We start from the raw sequence: 18,395 nt of genomic DNA on the forward strand, positions 1-18,395 counted from the left end.
GTTGGATGACGAGCGTCCCGCAACGTTTGCACGCGACGACCGCAGTGTCTGGCCATGGGGCCGGGGCCGCGACCTGCAAAACAGATCGGCAGCTTATCGGGCGTACGCTAAGCATCTGCAGCCACGACAGGACGATGCCAGGCAACAGGTGGTGAAGCGACTGTCGTGCGACGATTGTTCAAATGGCAAGTAGGTTTGTGGTCGGTCCACAGTTTCGCTGCTTCGGCGCAGCTCAAGGGCACGGCGAAAGCTGCTGCTGGACGGGCATCGCCAGGGCATCGGCGATCTGCTCCTGAATCAAGGGATGGAGAATAGAAGCCAAATAAGTGGGCTGCTGCTGCGGCGATGGCGGTGGCGGGTCCGGGTGCTGAATGATGGTAGACACGACTGATAGCTGACGAGCCACCTCTTCACGTACGAATGTTTCGATATGTGCAAAGAGGGATGACTGGTCAAGGACGGCTTCCAGCCCCGCAACGGACTCGTCGCGTTGGTAAGGACGGCCGCTCAAAGCTCGTTGCTTCCACAATTGATCGTAACTCTGACGTACAACTTCGGCCACACTGAGAGCGGACCTCGCGAGAAGCACAGCTGAAAGATGTCATCCTCAATATTCTTCCTTATGTGCTGAATTTCGCAGCCTCTGTCATTGAAGCGTCGACACGTTTGCACAGGTCGATGACCTCCTCGATATAGCTCGTAAATGTCACACCAGGATGTTGCGCCGAGCGCGCAAACGTTGTTCGGCGCGCAGCTGCCGCATGGCCGAAAACGTCCACGAACGACGCTTTGAAAGCCGAACAGGTCTGAAAGTCTGTTTCGTGGTTTTTATACCATACGTTTGCCACGTGCAAGAGGTAAAATATGACGTTATTCAACTTCATGGTAAAATCCCATCATGCTCACTCTCTCATACCACATGAGACATGAGCCAATCCTCGACGTCATGGTCGTGGTCGTATTTGCCCCTGAACACAGCGGCGTCTCTTTGGCGAAGCGCGCCGGGGCATAGTGCGGCCTGTGGTGGTGACGTCTGCTGGGCCGCATTGCCTGGCATGGTCCAGGGTGCAGGCCACGAAGAAAGAAGTGGTGCAGGCGTTGTGAAGACCGCAGCACCTACACCACTTGAATAGAAGCTTATTGGTACGTGGGCCGTGAATCCAGAAAAGGTCCGCAGCGAAGAGCACTGGTTGTGGTCGAGCACGGTCTCGCGCATGGCATTGGCCACCCTGCTTGCGTCTGGGCTGTCCTCCTCTTTCTTCATTACTATACAATACATACATATATATATATATATATATATATATATATATATATATAATCATAAGAAGCCAACAAACAATGACACCACGGACAACATAGGGGAAATTACTTGTACTTACTAATTGAATTAAAGAAAGGATAAATTAATGGAAATGAAAACAGATGAAAAAACAACTGTCCACAGGTGGGGAACGAACCCACGTCTTCGCATTACGCGTGCGATGCTCTCACCACTGAGCTACCGCGGAGCCCTTTTCCCATCCACTTTCTGGGGTATTTATGTTTTACAACTAGAACTAACCCTGGGACCTCGGAGTGTTAGCCAGCGCCACCACTCACAAACCTAGGGGCGGATGTGGAACATCCTTTCTGCCGCAGGCGTCACGAGCACGTGATCTTTTTGGGGGATGGCAACTGGTCAATAAACCCACATATGCTACCTGATGGCATCAATGTTGCCGGATTCGAGACCCTCGTTATGTAATGAACGAGAAGAAAGGGAACCAAGGGGCCCGTTGTTTATTAATCATTTCATAAGAAGCCAACAAACATAGACACCATGGACAACATAGGGGAAATTACTTGTACTCAAGAATTGAATAAAAGAAATGATAGAATAATGGAAATGAAAGTGGATGAAAAAAACAACTTGCCGCAGGTGGGTAATGGTCCCACGTCTTTGCATTACTTCGTACGTTTTCGCTCAATTGGTAAGAGCATCGCACGCGTAATGCGAAGACGCTACTTTCTAGTGCTACCTTCTAGTGTCATGATGTCAACCATGCACTTTCTTTTTGTAAACGCGCGCTTTTCGCAGCGAGATGAAGTAGCAATTGTTTCAGATAGGTTCGTTATTTTCTGTGACATATGTTAGCTGCGGCTGTACGTTTATTCATTTACACAAAGCTTGTGGTCACACGTAAACAAATCACGCCCCCAAGAAAGCAGGTTTACCCTGCAAACGCGTGCGCAAACACAGCCTGTTGAATGTGAGAGCCGGAAAAAGGCGCTAGTTGGTCTTTGTACAAAGCCACCGCCATCCTGTTCACAACGCAGTATGTTCCTGTTGTTGGTAGCCTTCAGGATCGGAACAATCGTCCGGCTTGTCTAGGTAGCCGTAGCTACTCATTTCCCTGAAGTATTCGGTGCGGCTCTTCAAGTCCCTTTCCATAGCGTCGTAGTCGTAGGTTCCGAGCGTGCCACCGCCTTCCTCGGAAATGACGTCGTCCGGTACCAGGCAGTGCAGCTTCTTCCACTCAGTGCCGAAAAGTATAGTCTGGAAGCAGGAATGCGATAGGATTGAGTGAGCGTGGTTCTTGTAATGTCAGTGAGTGATAAGAAACCTTCGCATAGAAGTCATCTCGTGTCTCTCGCATCTCGCGCAACCATTTTGTACATTCCAGAGATTACTGCTTGCAGCGGCGCTCGGGCAAACGTTTCATCGTAATGGCAGTCAGCCTTGCAGAGGATATCCTAACACCGCATACGTTTACAGTGCGGAACGCCAACCACTTCCCACAACGCTCACCTTCCTGCTTCATTCGCCTCCTCCACACCCACGTTTCAGTGACTGACTCAGGCTATCATTTATCGGGGCAAAATTTAGGCGTACGTGTCGGAATTTATCAGAGAAACATTGAGAAATAATGACAGTGAGAGGCCGGACCGAGGGCTTGTAATTTATATGTAATTGGTGAGTAAACTGTTTCCCTCTCCCTCCAGAAGAGGCTGTGACATGTGTTCAGGCCTGCCCGGGCAGCGGTAGTCAATGCTGAGTCTCGGCAATAGAAATTCTGCTGCCGTTTGCACAACTGACGAGTGTCTTTTCCTGAGAAACTCCGCTGGTTCGATTGCTCAGAATTAAGCCATGACCCTTATACCGGATGCTACATACCATGGCTAAGTTAAGGATACAGATTTTGATGCCAGCACAATCTTTACGGACGGGATAATATACCCCGCCACGCTTTGTACGTTATTAGTTTCATGGCTCTATTCAGCCTTCAAAATACGAAGCACCAAAATTCTGTGCACGTTCTGGCATGTTTGATCACTTCTTCGTTTTCTGCAGTGAAGAAGAATTCTGCTCAGTCTTAGCGTTTACTATTTCATATAATTTACGCGTGTATGTCACATATTATCACGCCAGGAGATGAATCAAAAGTTCCTCACCCTGCTGACGAACTTGGCTTTCATGAAATGCTTGGCGATTGCGAACAGGATATCAAACAAAGTTGGATTGTTTGTGACGTATATTCCTTTTATCCGCAGTGGATAGCAATCCTGAAACAGAATCATTCTATTAATCATTTCTAACAGGCTTCAACATAAGCAAAAGGCAGTATTGATAATATAAGATAAAATTTCTAACAATGTATCCAAACATTAAACGCCATGTTTATATATCCTAAAAATTTGCGACACATGAGTAACATTAAAGTGCTCTCGTAAAAACGAGTCGCGCACAAGCTTAAACAATCTCTTAGGAATATGTGGCCAACCTTCAATAAGAAGTCACTTAAGTGAAGAAAATTAATTTATCACTAAATAAACACATTTCTTATTACTGTGCACGAGAATTTATAATGAATACACATGGAGTGAGTGAGTGAGTGAGTGAGTGAGTGAGTGAGTGAGTGAGTGAGTGAGTGAGTGAGTGAGTGAGTGAGTGAGTGAGTGAGTGAGTGAGTGAGTGAGTGAGTGAGTGAGTGAGTGAGTGAGTGAGTGAGTGAGTGAGTGAGTGAGTGAGTGAGTGAGTGAGTGAGTGAGTGAGTGAGTGAGTGAGTGAGTGAGTGAGTGCACGTCCTTAGTCAAGTAACAAAGGACTTAATAAAGAAACGACAAAGCATGAAATTGTCTCACTCAAGAAATCAAAGCTGATAAACAAGAAGAAAGTAAACAGTATTCGGAAATATAACGTCGGCAAGGTTGAGGAAGCAGTACAAAATTTTCTGCGGCATGAAATCAGTGAGAAGACAACTTGGCATTGGACAGGGCAAGATGTAGCAAGAAGACGGGGCAAGCAGGGTAATGACACAAATAATTTCGATGATATAGTAATAGCAGCAGCAGAATTTTTTACTTACCTGTACAGTACCCAGAGCCACCACGCTACCTTCATTAAAAGTGATGAATAGGATGGACAGGCTCCTTTATAATTAACGAAGAAGTGAGAATGGCCTTGCAAGATATGTCCCGGTGAATGCGACAGGTGAACATGGAATAACAGTCGATTTATTCAAAGATGGAGGAGATATGCTTGAAAAGCTTGCGGCCCTCTATACGCAATAACTGACGACTTCAAGTATACCGAAGAGCTGGAAGAAAGGCAACATTATACTAATTCGCAAGATTGGTGACGTTAAGGAATTGAAGAATTATAGGCCTTTTAGCTTGCTTTCAGTATTGTATAAATATTCACCAAAATAATTTCCAATAGAATCTGGGCTACACTTGACTTCAGCCAACCAAGAGAACAGGCTGGCTTCAGGAAGGGATATTCTACGATGGATCATATCCATGTCATCAATCAGGTAATCGAGAAATCTGCAGAGTACAATCAACCTCTCTACATGGCTTTCATTAGATTATGAAAAGGCATTTCATAGGAAGGCTTCATAGGCTTCAGGAAGGAATATTCTGCAATTAATCACATCCCTGTCATCAATCAGGTGATTGTGAAATCTGTGGAGTGCAATAAAGTTCTTTATGTGGCTTTCATATATTATGAAAAGGCATTTCATTCAGTAGAGGCACCAGCTGTCATGGAGGCATTGCATAATCAAGGACTACAGGAGGCATACATGAATTTCTTGGGAAATCTCTACAAAGATCCCTTGCTTCTCTGCAAGATAAGTAGAAAATTACCTATCAAGAAAGGGGTCAGGCAAGGAGACAATCTCTCCAATACTATTCACTGCATGCTTAGAATAAGTATTCAAGCTATTAGACTGCGAAAGCTTAGGGGTGAGGATCAACGGCGAATATATGAACAACCTTCGGTTTACAGATAACGTTGTCCTGGTCAGCAACACTGCGGATGATTTGCAACAAGTGATGGAAGACCTTAACCGAGAAAGTGCAAGAGTTGGGTTCAAGCTTATTATGCAGAAGACAATTGTAATGTTCAATAGCCTGGCAAGGAAACAAGAATTCATAATATTCAGTCAGCTTCTAGAGTGTTTAAAGGAGTACGTTTATCTAGATCAATTACCCGCAGAGGACCCTGATCACGAAAAGAAATTTTACCGAAGAATAAAAATGGGTTGGATGGTGGTAGTGTTGTAGGGGTAATTGGAGATCGCAGGGAGATTCCTTCGTCTTGCAGCGGACATAAAAATAGGCTGTTGAGGAGGATGAAAACACACACACACACACACACACACACACACACACACACACACACACACACACACACACACACACACACACACACACACACACACACACACACACACACCACACACACACACACACACACACACACACACACACACACACACACACACACACACACACACACACACACACACACACACACACACACACACACACACACACACACACACGCACACACACGCACACACACACACACACAATGGCCACTAAATTTAAAAAGGGTAAAGTTTGCTGACCTAATGATACTGACATTTAAAAATATTTAAAAAATGCCGTGCACACATTACGAGTGGGAGCAAACGATTAACGGAGGGCCACCACCACTAGCGGCGCACAAGCCCAATCAGATGGAGGATATCGCGCGGTGTTGAGTAGACCCACCAACGATGTGTGATGCCAACGATGTGCGAATTCGAGGGTTTAGCGCCCCCAAACTTAACTTCAATGTGGGTATGAGGAACGCCATAGTGGAGGACTTTATTTAATTAGATAAATAGTTACTAACTAATCATAATTACTTAATTAAAATTTATTTATTAAATTAAGTTTACTTTCATAAAATAATTTGGCCACCTGAGGTTCTGTTGCGTGCATCCAAATCACGGTACACGATATTTTTTTCATTACGGCCTCGTATAAATGCGGTCGCCGTGGTTGGAAAACGAATCCGCGACATCGTCCTCAGCAGGAGAACGCCATAGCCACTGGTCCAGCGCCGCAGGTCGAGATGCTTTGTACAGTGTATGGTGGCCGCTTGAGTCCGTGCTTGCCCATTTGACGCGTCACAGTCGCGCACCACTGCAGCAGGTTGCCTTTTGTGTGCGTTGTGTTACGTTCAAGTAAACAGCTCTGATGTCGAATTACCGCTTACAAAACAACTGCTCACCTGAATAAGGCTGAGGAGTCTTTTGATGACCGGTGGCGTGTACTGGGTCAGATGGTAGATGCCAAGGTCTTTAAAGTCCATCATAAACACGACGCCATTGGCTTGAACTTCTTCATCAAGAAGCAAGTATTCGACGTGAACTATACCGGCTCGGAAAAAGTCGTTCAGTGAACAGATGTTGGTGTTCCAGGCTCCTAGAAGGAGAAAAAGGGGACGTGCAAACGTAGATTATTTTAGTGCTTGCTTTGAATCTGGATGCGGTAAACATTTCCTCGGCTTTCTTTTTTGAAAGCAATGAATTTTGAATTTCATAATTGTTCCAAGTAAATTCATCGGCACTAGTTCCTCACCGCAAGAGAAGGGCATGGCATATCGCCTAAGCTTCGACTTTTGAAAGAAAATCTTCTCATTTGCGTGTTCTCCACTGTTGTAGGAAATGCTGCATCCGTGCGCTAAGGAAGACGCTTGATAATTTAATGGTCAGCCGAATCTCCAGCGTTACGCATCTCTCTTCTATGTCATCACTATCCTTGATAACACCTTTTCAGACTCACTCACATGACAACTGCGCCTCCTGAATCGAGACGCTTCTTGTATAATTAGCGCTCTCTATTTAAATATCAAGCATACGGAAACATTGACCTTTAGGCATGCTGTCAGGTCTGTCAATATGCCTAACAAACATCGTTCCTGACAGCCCGCAAGCATTAATTGGTCAGTGTCTTCAGTGTTGTTACAGACCGAAAAGAAGGCACACACTATGGTGAGCCCATTTTGAGACCTTAACGCATTACTTTTTCAGCCATGGGTCTTTGTACACCTGTGATGACAGCCTCGTCGTTCACTCAAATGTAAAGCAGAGTACCGTTCACTGTGAAAATGTCTTAGTGGGTCGAAATTCTGTAGTTTAATGCCCTGCTCGCGTTTTCTGTGCTTGTACTTGATTTGCTTATTGTGCGCGCAGGCTGCGGTGGCGTAGTGGTTATTACTTTTGCAAAGTAAATTTTAAAGGTATACTAAAGAGGTATACAATATTTGGCGTCATTGGTGAACTACGCTTCTGCAATACCAAACGGACAGTGTGAACGTGTAAGGAGACCTATGGTACCGACTTGTGCCTAGCATGCTTCAACTCGGTGTGCAGCTATACGGGGCCCTCTCGAGATAGAGAGAGAGAGAGATAAATGAGATGGGAAAGATTTACCAAGAAAATGGAGTATATTTACTGATTCGAAGGCAGCCCTGCAGTGTCTGCTATCCACTCTGCGTCGTGGACCACAAGACCAACTTGTGCTTGAACTAAGACAGATATATCACCAACTAGTAGAAGAAGGACATTATATTACTTTTCAGTGGCTCCCAGGCCACTGCGACATCATGGGCAACGAACAGGCCGATGAAGCTGCTAGGAGGGCTCACGAAAATGCTGTGAAGGAACCCATTCCACTTTCAAGAACCGATGCAGCAGCAAAGCTTCGTATACTCGCGCGTGATGCCCCTCGATCCATGTGGAACACGCTAGGTTTCCGATATACTCGACGGCACCGCTTGGATCCATCCCTCCGACTACATTTTCCATCTGGACTTTCCCGAATCGAGACAACTGCTCTCTGCTGACTGTGGCTTGGAGTATCTTTTACGAATGCGTTTGCTTGTCGCATCGGAATGGCTGACAGTGCTACCTGTGATAGTTGCGACAGCAAGGAAACAATCGAACATATCTTGCGTCATTGTCCCCGCTACAGCTCCCAGAGACAGACGCTCGTGACGACGCTGGCGCGCCTCGACGACCGGCCGCTTTCTGAGCAGACGATCTTAGAGCTGGCGCGGTCTTCTCACCAGAAGGCGCTTTCTGAGCAGACGATCTTAGAGCTGGCGCGGTCTTCTCACCAGAAGGCGATGAGCGCGCTGCTGAGGTAGGGAGCCTACATGCAACGCCGTTTTAAAACAGCGTTGCATGTAGCCTCCCTATGCTGAGGTTCCTCCGGACAAGCGATCTGCTTGAACTAAAGCCCCTCTGTATAAAAAGTAGCGACACTCTCCTCCTCCGCCTTCCCTCCTCCTCGTTTCTCCTTTCTTTCGCGCTCCTTTCTCGACCGTGGCGCCGCCTACACCGCTTGAGACACGCGCACTTGTTTATCTTTCACCGTTGACCGCTTTTCACCGGCTAACAAATGTTAAATGTAATCGCTCGGCGCAGGACGCGCCTGCATGTATCGGAAGTTTCTCGAACGTTATCTATGCGTCTATCCGTTGTCTGTTGTCACAGACGCTTATGTAATCTGATTGTTTGAGTGTCGCGAATTGTGTAGTACTTTCTGGAAGACACGCGGGCACCACGGATTACTGTCGAACCTTCGATGACTCATGTATAAAAGCCGACGCGTTTCGCCCCTGATGAGATTTCGACGATCGCCGACTGTGTTCGCCGCTATCGTTGTGCTCCTCGCCAGTCGGTAGACGCTTCTCGGGCGAAAATGGCGATGGAGCGCGATCGTAAACAAACGCAGCCAGCGCGAGGCGGCGCGATGGCCCACGTGATGCCATTAGGCCAATACCTACGCGGCGTCCGCCTCGGACAGTGCGTGCGAGGAGGAGGCGGCATTCTTCAAAGCGTGTCGCTACTTTTTGTATAGAGGGGTTTTAGCTTGAACGACTGTGACACTCGTGAGTTCCTTTGTGTGTGTGCGTATGTGTGTGTGTTTTTCTGATCTCCCTCTCTTTCTATGTGTGGGAATTTTTCTTTATCTTTCTGTCTCCTTACCCCTTCCCCTCTCGAGATATGAGCCAGAGAAAGCCAACGCGCGCCGAGCGTGCTAGCTGCTCACAAAGTAGCCGTAGTAGCCACGTGATCAAGTTTGTGTCGGATCTCGGTGGCGCATCTACGTTAAAGGTGGGATCGCCTCCGAATGTTCTGAGCCGAAGAACGGTGCTCTGAGTGAACCAGGGGATTGTGTTAACACCAAACGCTTGATTTGGACAAGCCGAATGGAAATCGCACCGTGAGAGCGTTCTAATGTACCAGTAGTAAGGCAGAAAAGAGAGAGAAAGAAAGACGAAATAAAGGTGAAACGTGGTGATGTTAACCGCAAGGGAAAGGCTGGTTTTCTGCTGTAGAAGAAGAAGAAATAAACTTAAAGAGCCGGCACTTTGCTTTTAGTGGCCTTAGGTGTCGGCTCGAGTACGAAAGATACAAAATGCGATAGGCAAGCGGCAAGCGGCAGCGCCGCCCTGAAGATACTGAACCAGAACGCCCGGACGTCATAGATTTTGACAGTGTTACTGCGGTCTAGATAGTTGGTAATGCTTAAAAACCAAGCGCCGGCGAAGCAGCCATTAAACCCTCACTTAGTCACGTGGTACCGCTGCGGCGAGGCTCCGAGCGAGCGCAGCTGCGAGACCTCTCCGCAGCGGACTACGTGGCGTGACGTCACACCTGCCACACTTGCACTCCGGCCGCTCAAGGTCATTGCGACGCAATGAATGATCTTGCGAGACATGGCGTAGTAGAGCTCTAAAATCGCAGCCATTCCACTCTGAATGTGGGCTAACAGCGGAGCTATTCTTCGGCTGTACGCACTACACGCGGCCTTCCCATACCAGCGCACGCAACATGAAGGATGCCGCGAAGCGGAGAATGCGGCGAAGCGACGCAGGTACAACACCACTAAATTGAACGAGCACAACGGTGCGTATGCGAAATTTCAGAGGGACTTTCTGGACCGACATACAAGCTGCTCAGGAAGTCCGACTTCGGGACTGTACACGTGACCGTGAGCAAGAGCGTCGGGCGGCACGAACCAGCGAGGAGCGTACCGAGGAAGCTGCCTGTAATCGGCGGGCTGGAGCGGAAAGGCACCCAGATCGTGAAGCGATTAATGTGGCGCAACGACGGTGGTACCACGCACGGAAGGCTGATACTTGCAGTGCTGCGGATGCACGATTTCGCCGAGACTTCGTGGACAAAACGTTTGGCTTCAGTTGTCATGTTTGTGACCGATTGTGGATTGAAAACAACCTATCGGTGATTGCGAACATTCGTGGCGTGAAAAGGTCGCAGTTCCGCCATCAATTGCGATAGCGAATTAGTAGAGAGCTACACAGAGTAAGGATAGTAGTTTTATCGGCTACATAAACGTAGACACATTCGCTTACTAACTGAATTAACAAGCATGGTGCTATAGCGCGCACAAGCAAAAATGAATAGATCACACTCGATGACCACAGAGAACCGCTGTCAAAATGCTCGCGCGAGCAAGCGCGGCGAAAGCGAGTCAAGGTTCGTGCAGCACAGCGCATACAAAGGTAGGAGGAGTGTGCAGATCGCTTTCAAGATACGGTGCGTGCGACCGCCCGCAGCCGCGCAAAGTACAAGTATGCAGTTTCTGGCAGAGTAGAAGCCACACACGCTCCCTCCCACGCTGCTTTCCCGCTTTCCTCCTTTCGCGTGCGAGACAGTCGCCAGTCCCCCTTGCGCTCGGTCGCAAGATACGCAGTTGGTGCTGCAGCACAACGTCGCCACCCCCCATCTCTCCCTCCTATCCCCTCACGGCCTTTCGCGCAGCGGAAGACGTCGCGTTAACTCTCCGCCGTGCGTGTGCTCTCCGTGAAAGCGCGCGTCTCTCGCGTTCTTTCACGCGCACATACAACATACGGCGTGCGGCGACGATTTTATTGCCCTTCGCCTTTATTCGGAGCCTCACTGCGATGACGACGACGACGACGGCAGAAATCCGCTTGGAGGGTCCATATAATCGTATCGCAATAAAAATTTTTGTTTGATATATCCTCTGTTCAGGGAAGCGTAGTCGAGGACGGCAGAAAACTAGGTGGGGTGATGAAGTTATTAAATTTGCAGCTGCGCAAGTTGTAGTCAGCTAGCGCAAGACAGGGGTAATTGGAGATCGCAGGGAGAGGCCTTCGTCCTGCAGTGGACATAAATATAGGCTGATTATGATGATGATGATGCTGTGCTGGCAAGTCCTCCATGTGACAGTTTTATACAAAGTTTGAGTTTTTGTTCGCTTGTTTTACAGCGCAGCTCTTAGGCGCCCGTTCCTGCGCTGAGCGTCGGCATCCCTCGTCCTACCTCGGCGTAACGGAGCCAATGAGCACAGCGAAAGATGAAAGAGCGAACGCGGAGAGGGAGACGAAAGACGGCTTGAATGAAGAGAGCGCGAGGAGAAAAGCGGAGGAGGAGGAGGGCGCAATGGTAGCAGGGGGAAAGCGGAGTGCCGCGCAAGATGTGTTTTGCGGCGGCGATCACAACGAGATAGCGCCAGAGTAGCGCGCGTCGTCTGTTCACCGATGACAACATCGACAAGGCATGAAGCGAGTGCGTAAAAACAAAGCACTGCATGAGTGGATGTCCGTCTGCGGCGGCTGCTGTGAAACGAGCCCACGCGTCATCTCCGCGCTGTCCCTCGTGATCAGTCGCGCCGCGTTTGGCTCCGTTCGCAACATGCCACACGAGACAGATTGTCCACGCCAGCCAAAATATCGCGAAATGAAAACACATATAGAGCTGCCCTCAAATTTCGCATTAGGGACTATCGTAATCATCGGTGCATTTTCTTTCCTCACGCCATATTATTGCTTATTTGAGGTGAGGCCACGCTAATCCTGTCTTTCCAAAGGCCACGGTGTAAGATGTACTCGTATACTCTTCAGGAGGGAACTCTTCTCGGCTTGATCGCGAGGCGGGATCGACCAGATAAAGTAACAACGTCGCGCGCTCGTCGGTCCACTAACGGCAGCGGCTACCTGTCGGCGGTACAACGCAACTTGAAGACGCAAAAGGTTTTATCTACCGTTGGCCTAGCAACCGGCGTTTCGCGGGAAATCCGAAATCATTGAGTGACGCGGTGAAAGTAGGTCAGTGGCGGAGAAAAAAGGCGCCAATCACGTGCTCCCGACAATAGCGGCTATACATCTGAGAGTTGAGGGAGCGGAAAGAGAGCCCGCCTGTCTTTGAATTCAGATTTCCCACGAAGCACCGGTTGCTATAGCAACGGTAGATCAAACGTTTGCGGTCTGGAATTTTTGTCGTCCTGCCGATAGATATCCGCTGCCGTCACTGGACCGACTGGCGCGCGCTGTTGCTACTTTATCTGGTTAATAGCGCCTTGCCAGTATCCTCACCTAAAGAGTATGTATCTTACACCGTGCCAGAGATTCAACTTTGCTGGCACATAATGGCAAGTTTAACAGTCAAACAGCACCTCTCATACTAAAATAACGAGTATGAAGACAGTACTTACCCAGATTCAACAAAATAACGGCCCTTCCTTTGGGATCTTTCTCTCGAGACACCGTGACTAGCTTGTGCTCACGGCAGATAGTGTTGAACAAAACAGAGTCTGGATCCAGCCCGTCAAATAATTCGCAGTGGTCTCTTCGTACTTTGAAGTACTTCTTGACGTTCTTGAACGCGGAGTCGACGTTGTACTTTCGAGCTCGCAGAAACTTGACGAGAAAAGCGTCGTTTGCGGGGCAATGGAGCCGGGTTTCACCTAAAATTGAAACAGTTTCACCTAAAATGTGAACTCAAAACACGGTGCCTTTTTTATTCGCAACTATATAATTATTCTGGGCAATCTTACGCTGGTTCCATTTCTTCCCCTCATATTAGTATTATCTTTGTTCAAACAGTGATTGGCACCTGTATTGATTGATAGATCTGTAAAGGTTTCAAGCAAAGATGGCTGAAGTAAATATAGTTACAGCTGCTCTGAAGTTCGAAACTCAATCGAGTGACTGATTCCAATGTTAGAACCGAGAGTTCCGTCAGTTAGATTCCGTTCATTATATGTTTTACGTCTGCAGCGTTGTTTAGCCGCAACCTGATGCCGTAGCGTCTTGTTGTGGAGGACATCTGATTTGATAAATGCCATCGCATGCCTCTTGGTGCTACACAACCAACAAACGCTGCGCGCGAGCTGAAATGGCCAGCAGAAACCGAGTTAGCTTCAGTGCGCACACTTTCCAGCGCCCAAGAACGTGTATGCCCGAAAATAGACTACGAACCACTTGTTGGGCATCAGGTATGGGACTTTCAGATAAGGACTCACCTTCAATGAGTTTGCGGAGTTGTAGTATGGCGTCTTGCTTCGTTTTTGTCATTTCTTCTAAACTACTAATGGTGCCGTCCTGACGTGCGTAAGGCGCATCAGTGGAAGCATTCTTCTTCTTATCCTTCATTGCACTGGAATGTAAAGATACTGCATTTGTCAAGTTAATTTGGCAAGAGCAATAACATATTTATAACCCCAGTAAGTGTTATCTAGACTACTATTTCACCATACACTATTTGGTTTCTGGAAAGCTTTATGGTTGACGTTCATCTGCGCCAGTGGCACACACTCACCGCGGGGAGCGGTCATGAATTGGGCGGTTTCCAGAAAATGTGTAGAGGTTTAGAAAGGAGAAGAAAGAAAGTTTTAACGGGAAAAGACGTATTAATGTTCGGTTTACAAAGAGGAATGGTCATCATGTTAGAAAGAATCGCAAAGTAAATAAGTAATTATTATAAATTTACTTTTTTTAGAAAGGCAGCCAATGGGCATCAGTAATAAAGTTTTCGATAACAATGGAAGCATTCCGGTGAGTGTGCTCCTTGTGAAAACTCCGAAGGAAAGCAGGACGGGGACATTCATGCCGAGGCCAAGCTTGCTTATAAGGACCTCGAACAATCATTTTCCTAATGAAAAAAATCGTCGGCAAGCAAGGAGATAGTGGTCAGTTGTTTCCGGTTCACCGCACTGTATACAGGCAGGGGATGCCGTGAGACCGGTCGAGTGTGTATAGAAATTTAGAGTCGGGATGGCGGCGGCGTAACCTCGTTATCTAAACACGTTTCCTTCGTCATATGTCATGTTGTTATTTGCTCTCTCTTTCGATGCCTTCACCCTATCTGCCATTTCTGTTGGGTCTCTTTATGTGGCAGTTGTCAGCCTGATCCTTACCGCCTTCTTCTCCCTGTTGTATTTGTGTACGTGTTTTAAAACCAAACATTCATCATAACGATAACTTGAAGATCACAAGACAGGTCCGCGTGTTTCGTAGGAACAGTGCACACGTGCTACATGCGCGTGCACCACGAGAGGATGACAAAATAAGACGGAGTAAAACAGGTTCTCGTCGGAAGTGTGCAGGGCAGATTACGCTGTGAATTGTCGGCCATCTTAGCATGTAGTATGCAAAAATAACGATGTGTGTTTTTGCAGCGCGACGATAAAAACACGCGTCACAGCGGAAGCGTGGCGGTATCCGAAGACAAGAAATGGTTGGCGAAGTTCCAAATATCATCTCATGAACGGCTTCCCTAGATTCGGCTCCTCATTGTACCCTTTAATTAATTGGCGTAGAGCGTGCATGTGCGTGCGTGTGTGTGCTATGTGTGTAGTGTGCTTACGCGCATATGTGTGTGTGTGTGTGTGTGTGTGTGTGTGTGTGTGTGTGTGTGTGTGTGTGTGTGTGTGTGCGCGCGTGCGTGCGTGCGTGCGTGCGTGTGTGTGTGTGTGTGTGTGCGTGTGTGTGTGCGTGCGTGCGTGCGTGCGTGTGTGTGTGTGTGTGTGTGTGTGTGTGTGTGCGTGCGTGCGTGCGTGCGTGTGTGTGTGTGTGTGTGTGTGCGTGCGTGCGTGCGTGCGTGCGTGCGTGTGTGTGTGTGTGTGTGTGTGTGTGCGTGCGTGCGTGCGTGCGTGTGTGTGTGCGTGCGTGCGTGTGTGTGCTGCGTGTCTGTGTGCGTGCGTGCGTGCGTGCGTGCGTGCGTGCGTGCGTGCGTGCGTGCGTGCGTGTGTGTGTGTGTGTGTGTGTGTGTGTGTGTGTGTGTGTGTGTGTGTGTGTGTGTGTGTGTGTGTGTGTGTGTGTGTGTGTGTGTGTGTGTGTGTGTGTGTGTGTGTGTGTGTGTGTGTGTGTGTGTGTCCAGGGACGATCCACATTACCCTGCAGAAAGTCGACCTAGCAGGCACGCCACACAGCACCAAAGAAGGCGTCGAAAGTCTGGCTTTACTAAATGAATTATGCTCTCGAATGAGCATATTTGTAGCGCTGAGGATTTTTAACTACTGTTTGTTGTTTCAATGTGGAAGATTACCATCCTGCAGTGGCACATTCTCAATACTGGGGATTAGCCAAGAGTGGGCACACACACTGTGGCACATACTTGATAAGTAAGCCATAATATATGAAGTGAATCAAACCAGTCGGTGCTCTTTAGAGATACCTTTGAGCCGACATTACGTGTGCTTACTCGCACTACTTTTCACGGTCAGCATAAAGGGTTTATATAAGCCCGTTAGCTGGTAGTTGCATGCGGAACAAATATAAGCTTTGTCTATATCTGGAGAAATATATCCGGAGACATATACCGAAGATCTGAGTGTGTACCCAACTTTATATAACACGGATGAACAGAGCTAAGACGACATTGCGCGTACTACGGTCGCTGATACATACAATGGCCCTCGATTTACGCACCACTCAGCCGATCACTCTTCTAACAATGCATAGACATTTCATGACGAAAGAAAACCGTGTCTGAAGTACTCCTTTAAAGAGCAAATAAAAAATTATTTAGCAGATTCTACCATGGTTACAGGAAAGTACACATACCGTCAATATTCTTTGTCTCCTGGTCGCTTCACGTTGTCCTGTTAGCACAGTTGAAGTATGTGGCCTCGTGGTCTTAACGCGTTCACATCGGGGACGAAGTTTCCTAGCTATAACAACCTATACTTCAGTTAGCCAACGCGCTGTCTGGTAAGAATAGCGTACACGCTTCTTGACGCTGCGGGCGTCGAGCCGTGTCGGCCAACTGCGAAGCCGGCGATCCTATTATCGATGTTAACGCGCGATAGTTGGACTCTAACGCTGTGGCCTTGAAGTCGGGCCCTCCCTCTCCTCTGCCTCTCAACCTCTTTGAGCCCGTTGATCTCGTTATCTCGTCATGTTGTCAACAGCTAAACTATATATTTACTACATTTACATCGCAACAGAAGGTCATGGTCCTAGACTGGTTGTTCTGACCTTAAGTATAACTTATTCCTAGCGCAAAAGGTAAGCCTAACCACGGGCGAAGCATATAAAGACTGTAACACAACCTTGCTCCAGGCACCATCCTTTGTTTTTCTTCGCATCTTTAGTTAAAGTCAGCGTGTGCAACTGAGCGAAGAGCAGCATGCGCAATACAGCAACAAATGTCTCCTACGTACCTGATCAGCGCGAAGGGTGGTGGATGGTGCACAATTCTACCACCATTACGTCGGCGGTTAACGCGGAGATGTATACGCGCTATACACTCTCTCTTTTCTCTCTCTCTCTCTCCCCAATTCTCCTCGCTGGAGCTAATGCTCAAGGCCATAGGTGCAAAAATTACGTGCTGTTTGCTGTGTATGTGCGAATGTATATTGGCGGGCAGGCAGGTAGGGCGAGTGGTTACGTGCAAGCGAAACTGCGCAATTTACATGTGCATAGCCGTGCGCGCGCGTAAGCGTGTGTGTGTGTGTGTGTGTGTGTGTGTGTGTGTGTGTGTGTGTGTGTGTGTGTGTGTGTGTGTGTGTGTGTGTGTGTGTGTGTGTGTGTGTGTGTGTGTGTGTGTGTGTGTGTGTGTGTGTGTGTGTGTTGCAATTCCCATCCCTTCTGTGTTAACTAATGCAAAACATGAAAATCACTTTCGATCACCCTCGGGCCATTGCATCTGTCTGGCCGATTTCTAGCTCATCAATTTGGCCTAGGCGAAGCCCTAATGACACCTCGAGAAGCGTCCAACGTCAATACCAACGTTAACAAAGTGACCACCTTGTTGCGACTCGGCAACGGTTTCGGTGCATGCATATGTCGGTTGTTTGGATGCAATGCTGTAATCGAGCGGTTGTCCTTGGCTCGCTTTTCCCGACGCTGTTGTTGTTCGAACGTGTTATGATCTGGCATGCTGCACGTATCAGAAAACGTAATCGTTAGTTTTCGAGCGGCCAGTCGAGTGCCTCGAGCGGCCAGTCGCGCGGCAATCTTGCATGCGGATATTCGCGGGTTTGTGTATACGCTCGGAAAAGCACCTTTATGCATCAAACTTTGAGCAACAGAAACGTGTGTAGGGAGTTTTTCATGTTGCTGTACAATTTTCTCATTTACAATTTTCATCTAATTATAATATGAGAAGTTAAATAACTAAATAATTGAGACTGATTATGCAAATATGCGAAATGCAAAAAAATAATCTGAGTATCTCCAAGAGACGGCAAACTACATTACTTTGGCAAACTACATTACATTACCCAGCTACGTGGCCATTTGCATGTTATTAAAGTTTGGCTCAAGTTACGTGGCACTCCCTGTATGCTTGCCGCTATTTTCAAAAGTTCCTCCACCAGACATATTTGAAATCAATTCAGCTCCACCTATACAGCACCCGAGCAACGCCTTTCTCCAGTTACTTAGCTTAAAATATTGTAACCAGCCACTCACAGCGTCTAGCCGAAGGCCGGCGAGCAGCTAGCTCCTTATCTTGCACGATTTGCCGGGCAACATTTGTTCATAGTCTCTCTGGCCACGTGCACCGCCGTTTTCCCTGCACACTTCCAGATCTCGGAAGCCATTGTTATGGTTATTGAATGTACCAATCGAAAGCCGCAATGTCCTACACTCTGCGAAGTGGAGGAAGAGCTCCGACTATAGGATCGTTTCTAAATACGGGGCTTATACGTGTACGTAACTTGTAGGTTCACGACGCACGACGCAGTAGCCTGAGAATAAATGGGCTGAATGAGACCCGGGAATGGTGCAGCTCGAGGCAGTGCGGAGTCTCCCAGCGGGAAGGAAAAGAAAGTGCTGTCTATAAGCAAGGCACGTG

The 18,395-nt window shown here is 47.9% G+C and overlaps 1 protein-coding gene across 1 annotated transcript; it reads right to left on the reverse strand.

The window, feature by feature from the left end:
* Positions 1-1,359: 1,359 nt before the first annotated feature.
* On the reverse strand, positions 1,360-16,792 carry LOC119450163 (alpha-tocopherol transfer protein-like). The gene is made up of 6 exons (XM_049665670.1): positions 16,759-16,792; positions 13,618-13,751; positions 12,808-13,059; positions 6,548-6,741; positions 3,436-3,546; positions 1,360-2,539 (listed from the first exon to the last, which is right to left on the reverse strand). Exons 2-6 carry the CDS (start codon positions 13,745-13,747, stop codon positions 2,309-2,311), a joined length of 918 nt encoding a protein of 305 aa, XP_049521627.1. The 5' UTR covers positions 13,748-13,751; positions 16,759-16,792; the 3' UTR covers positions 1,360-2,308.
* Positions 16,793-18,395: the final 1,603 nt, after the last annotated feature.

The sequence above is a fragment of the Dermacentor silvarum genome, chromosome 4, assembly GCF_013339745.2.
Source record: "Dermacentor silvarum isolate Dsil-2018 chromosome 4, BIME_Dsil_1.4, whole genome shotgun sequence".
Lineage (NCBI taxonomy): Eukaryota > Metazoa > Arthropoda > Arachnida > Ixodida > Ixodidae > Dermacentor > Dermacentor silvarum.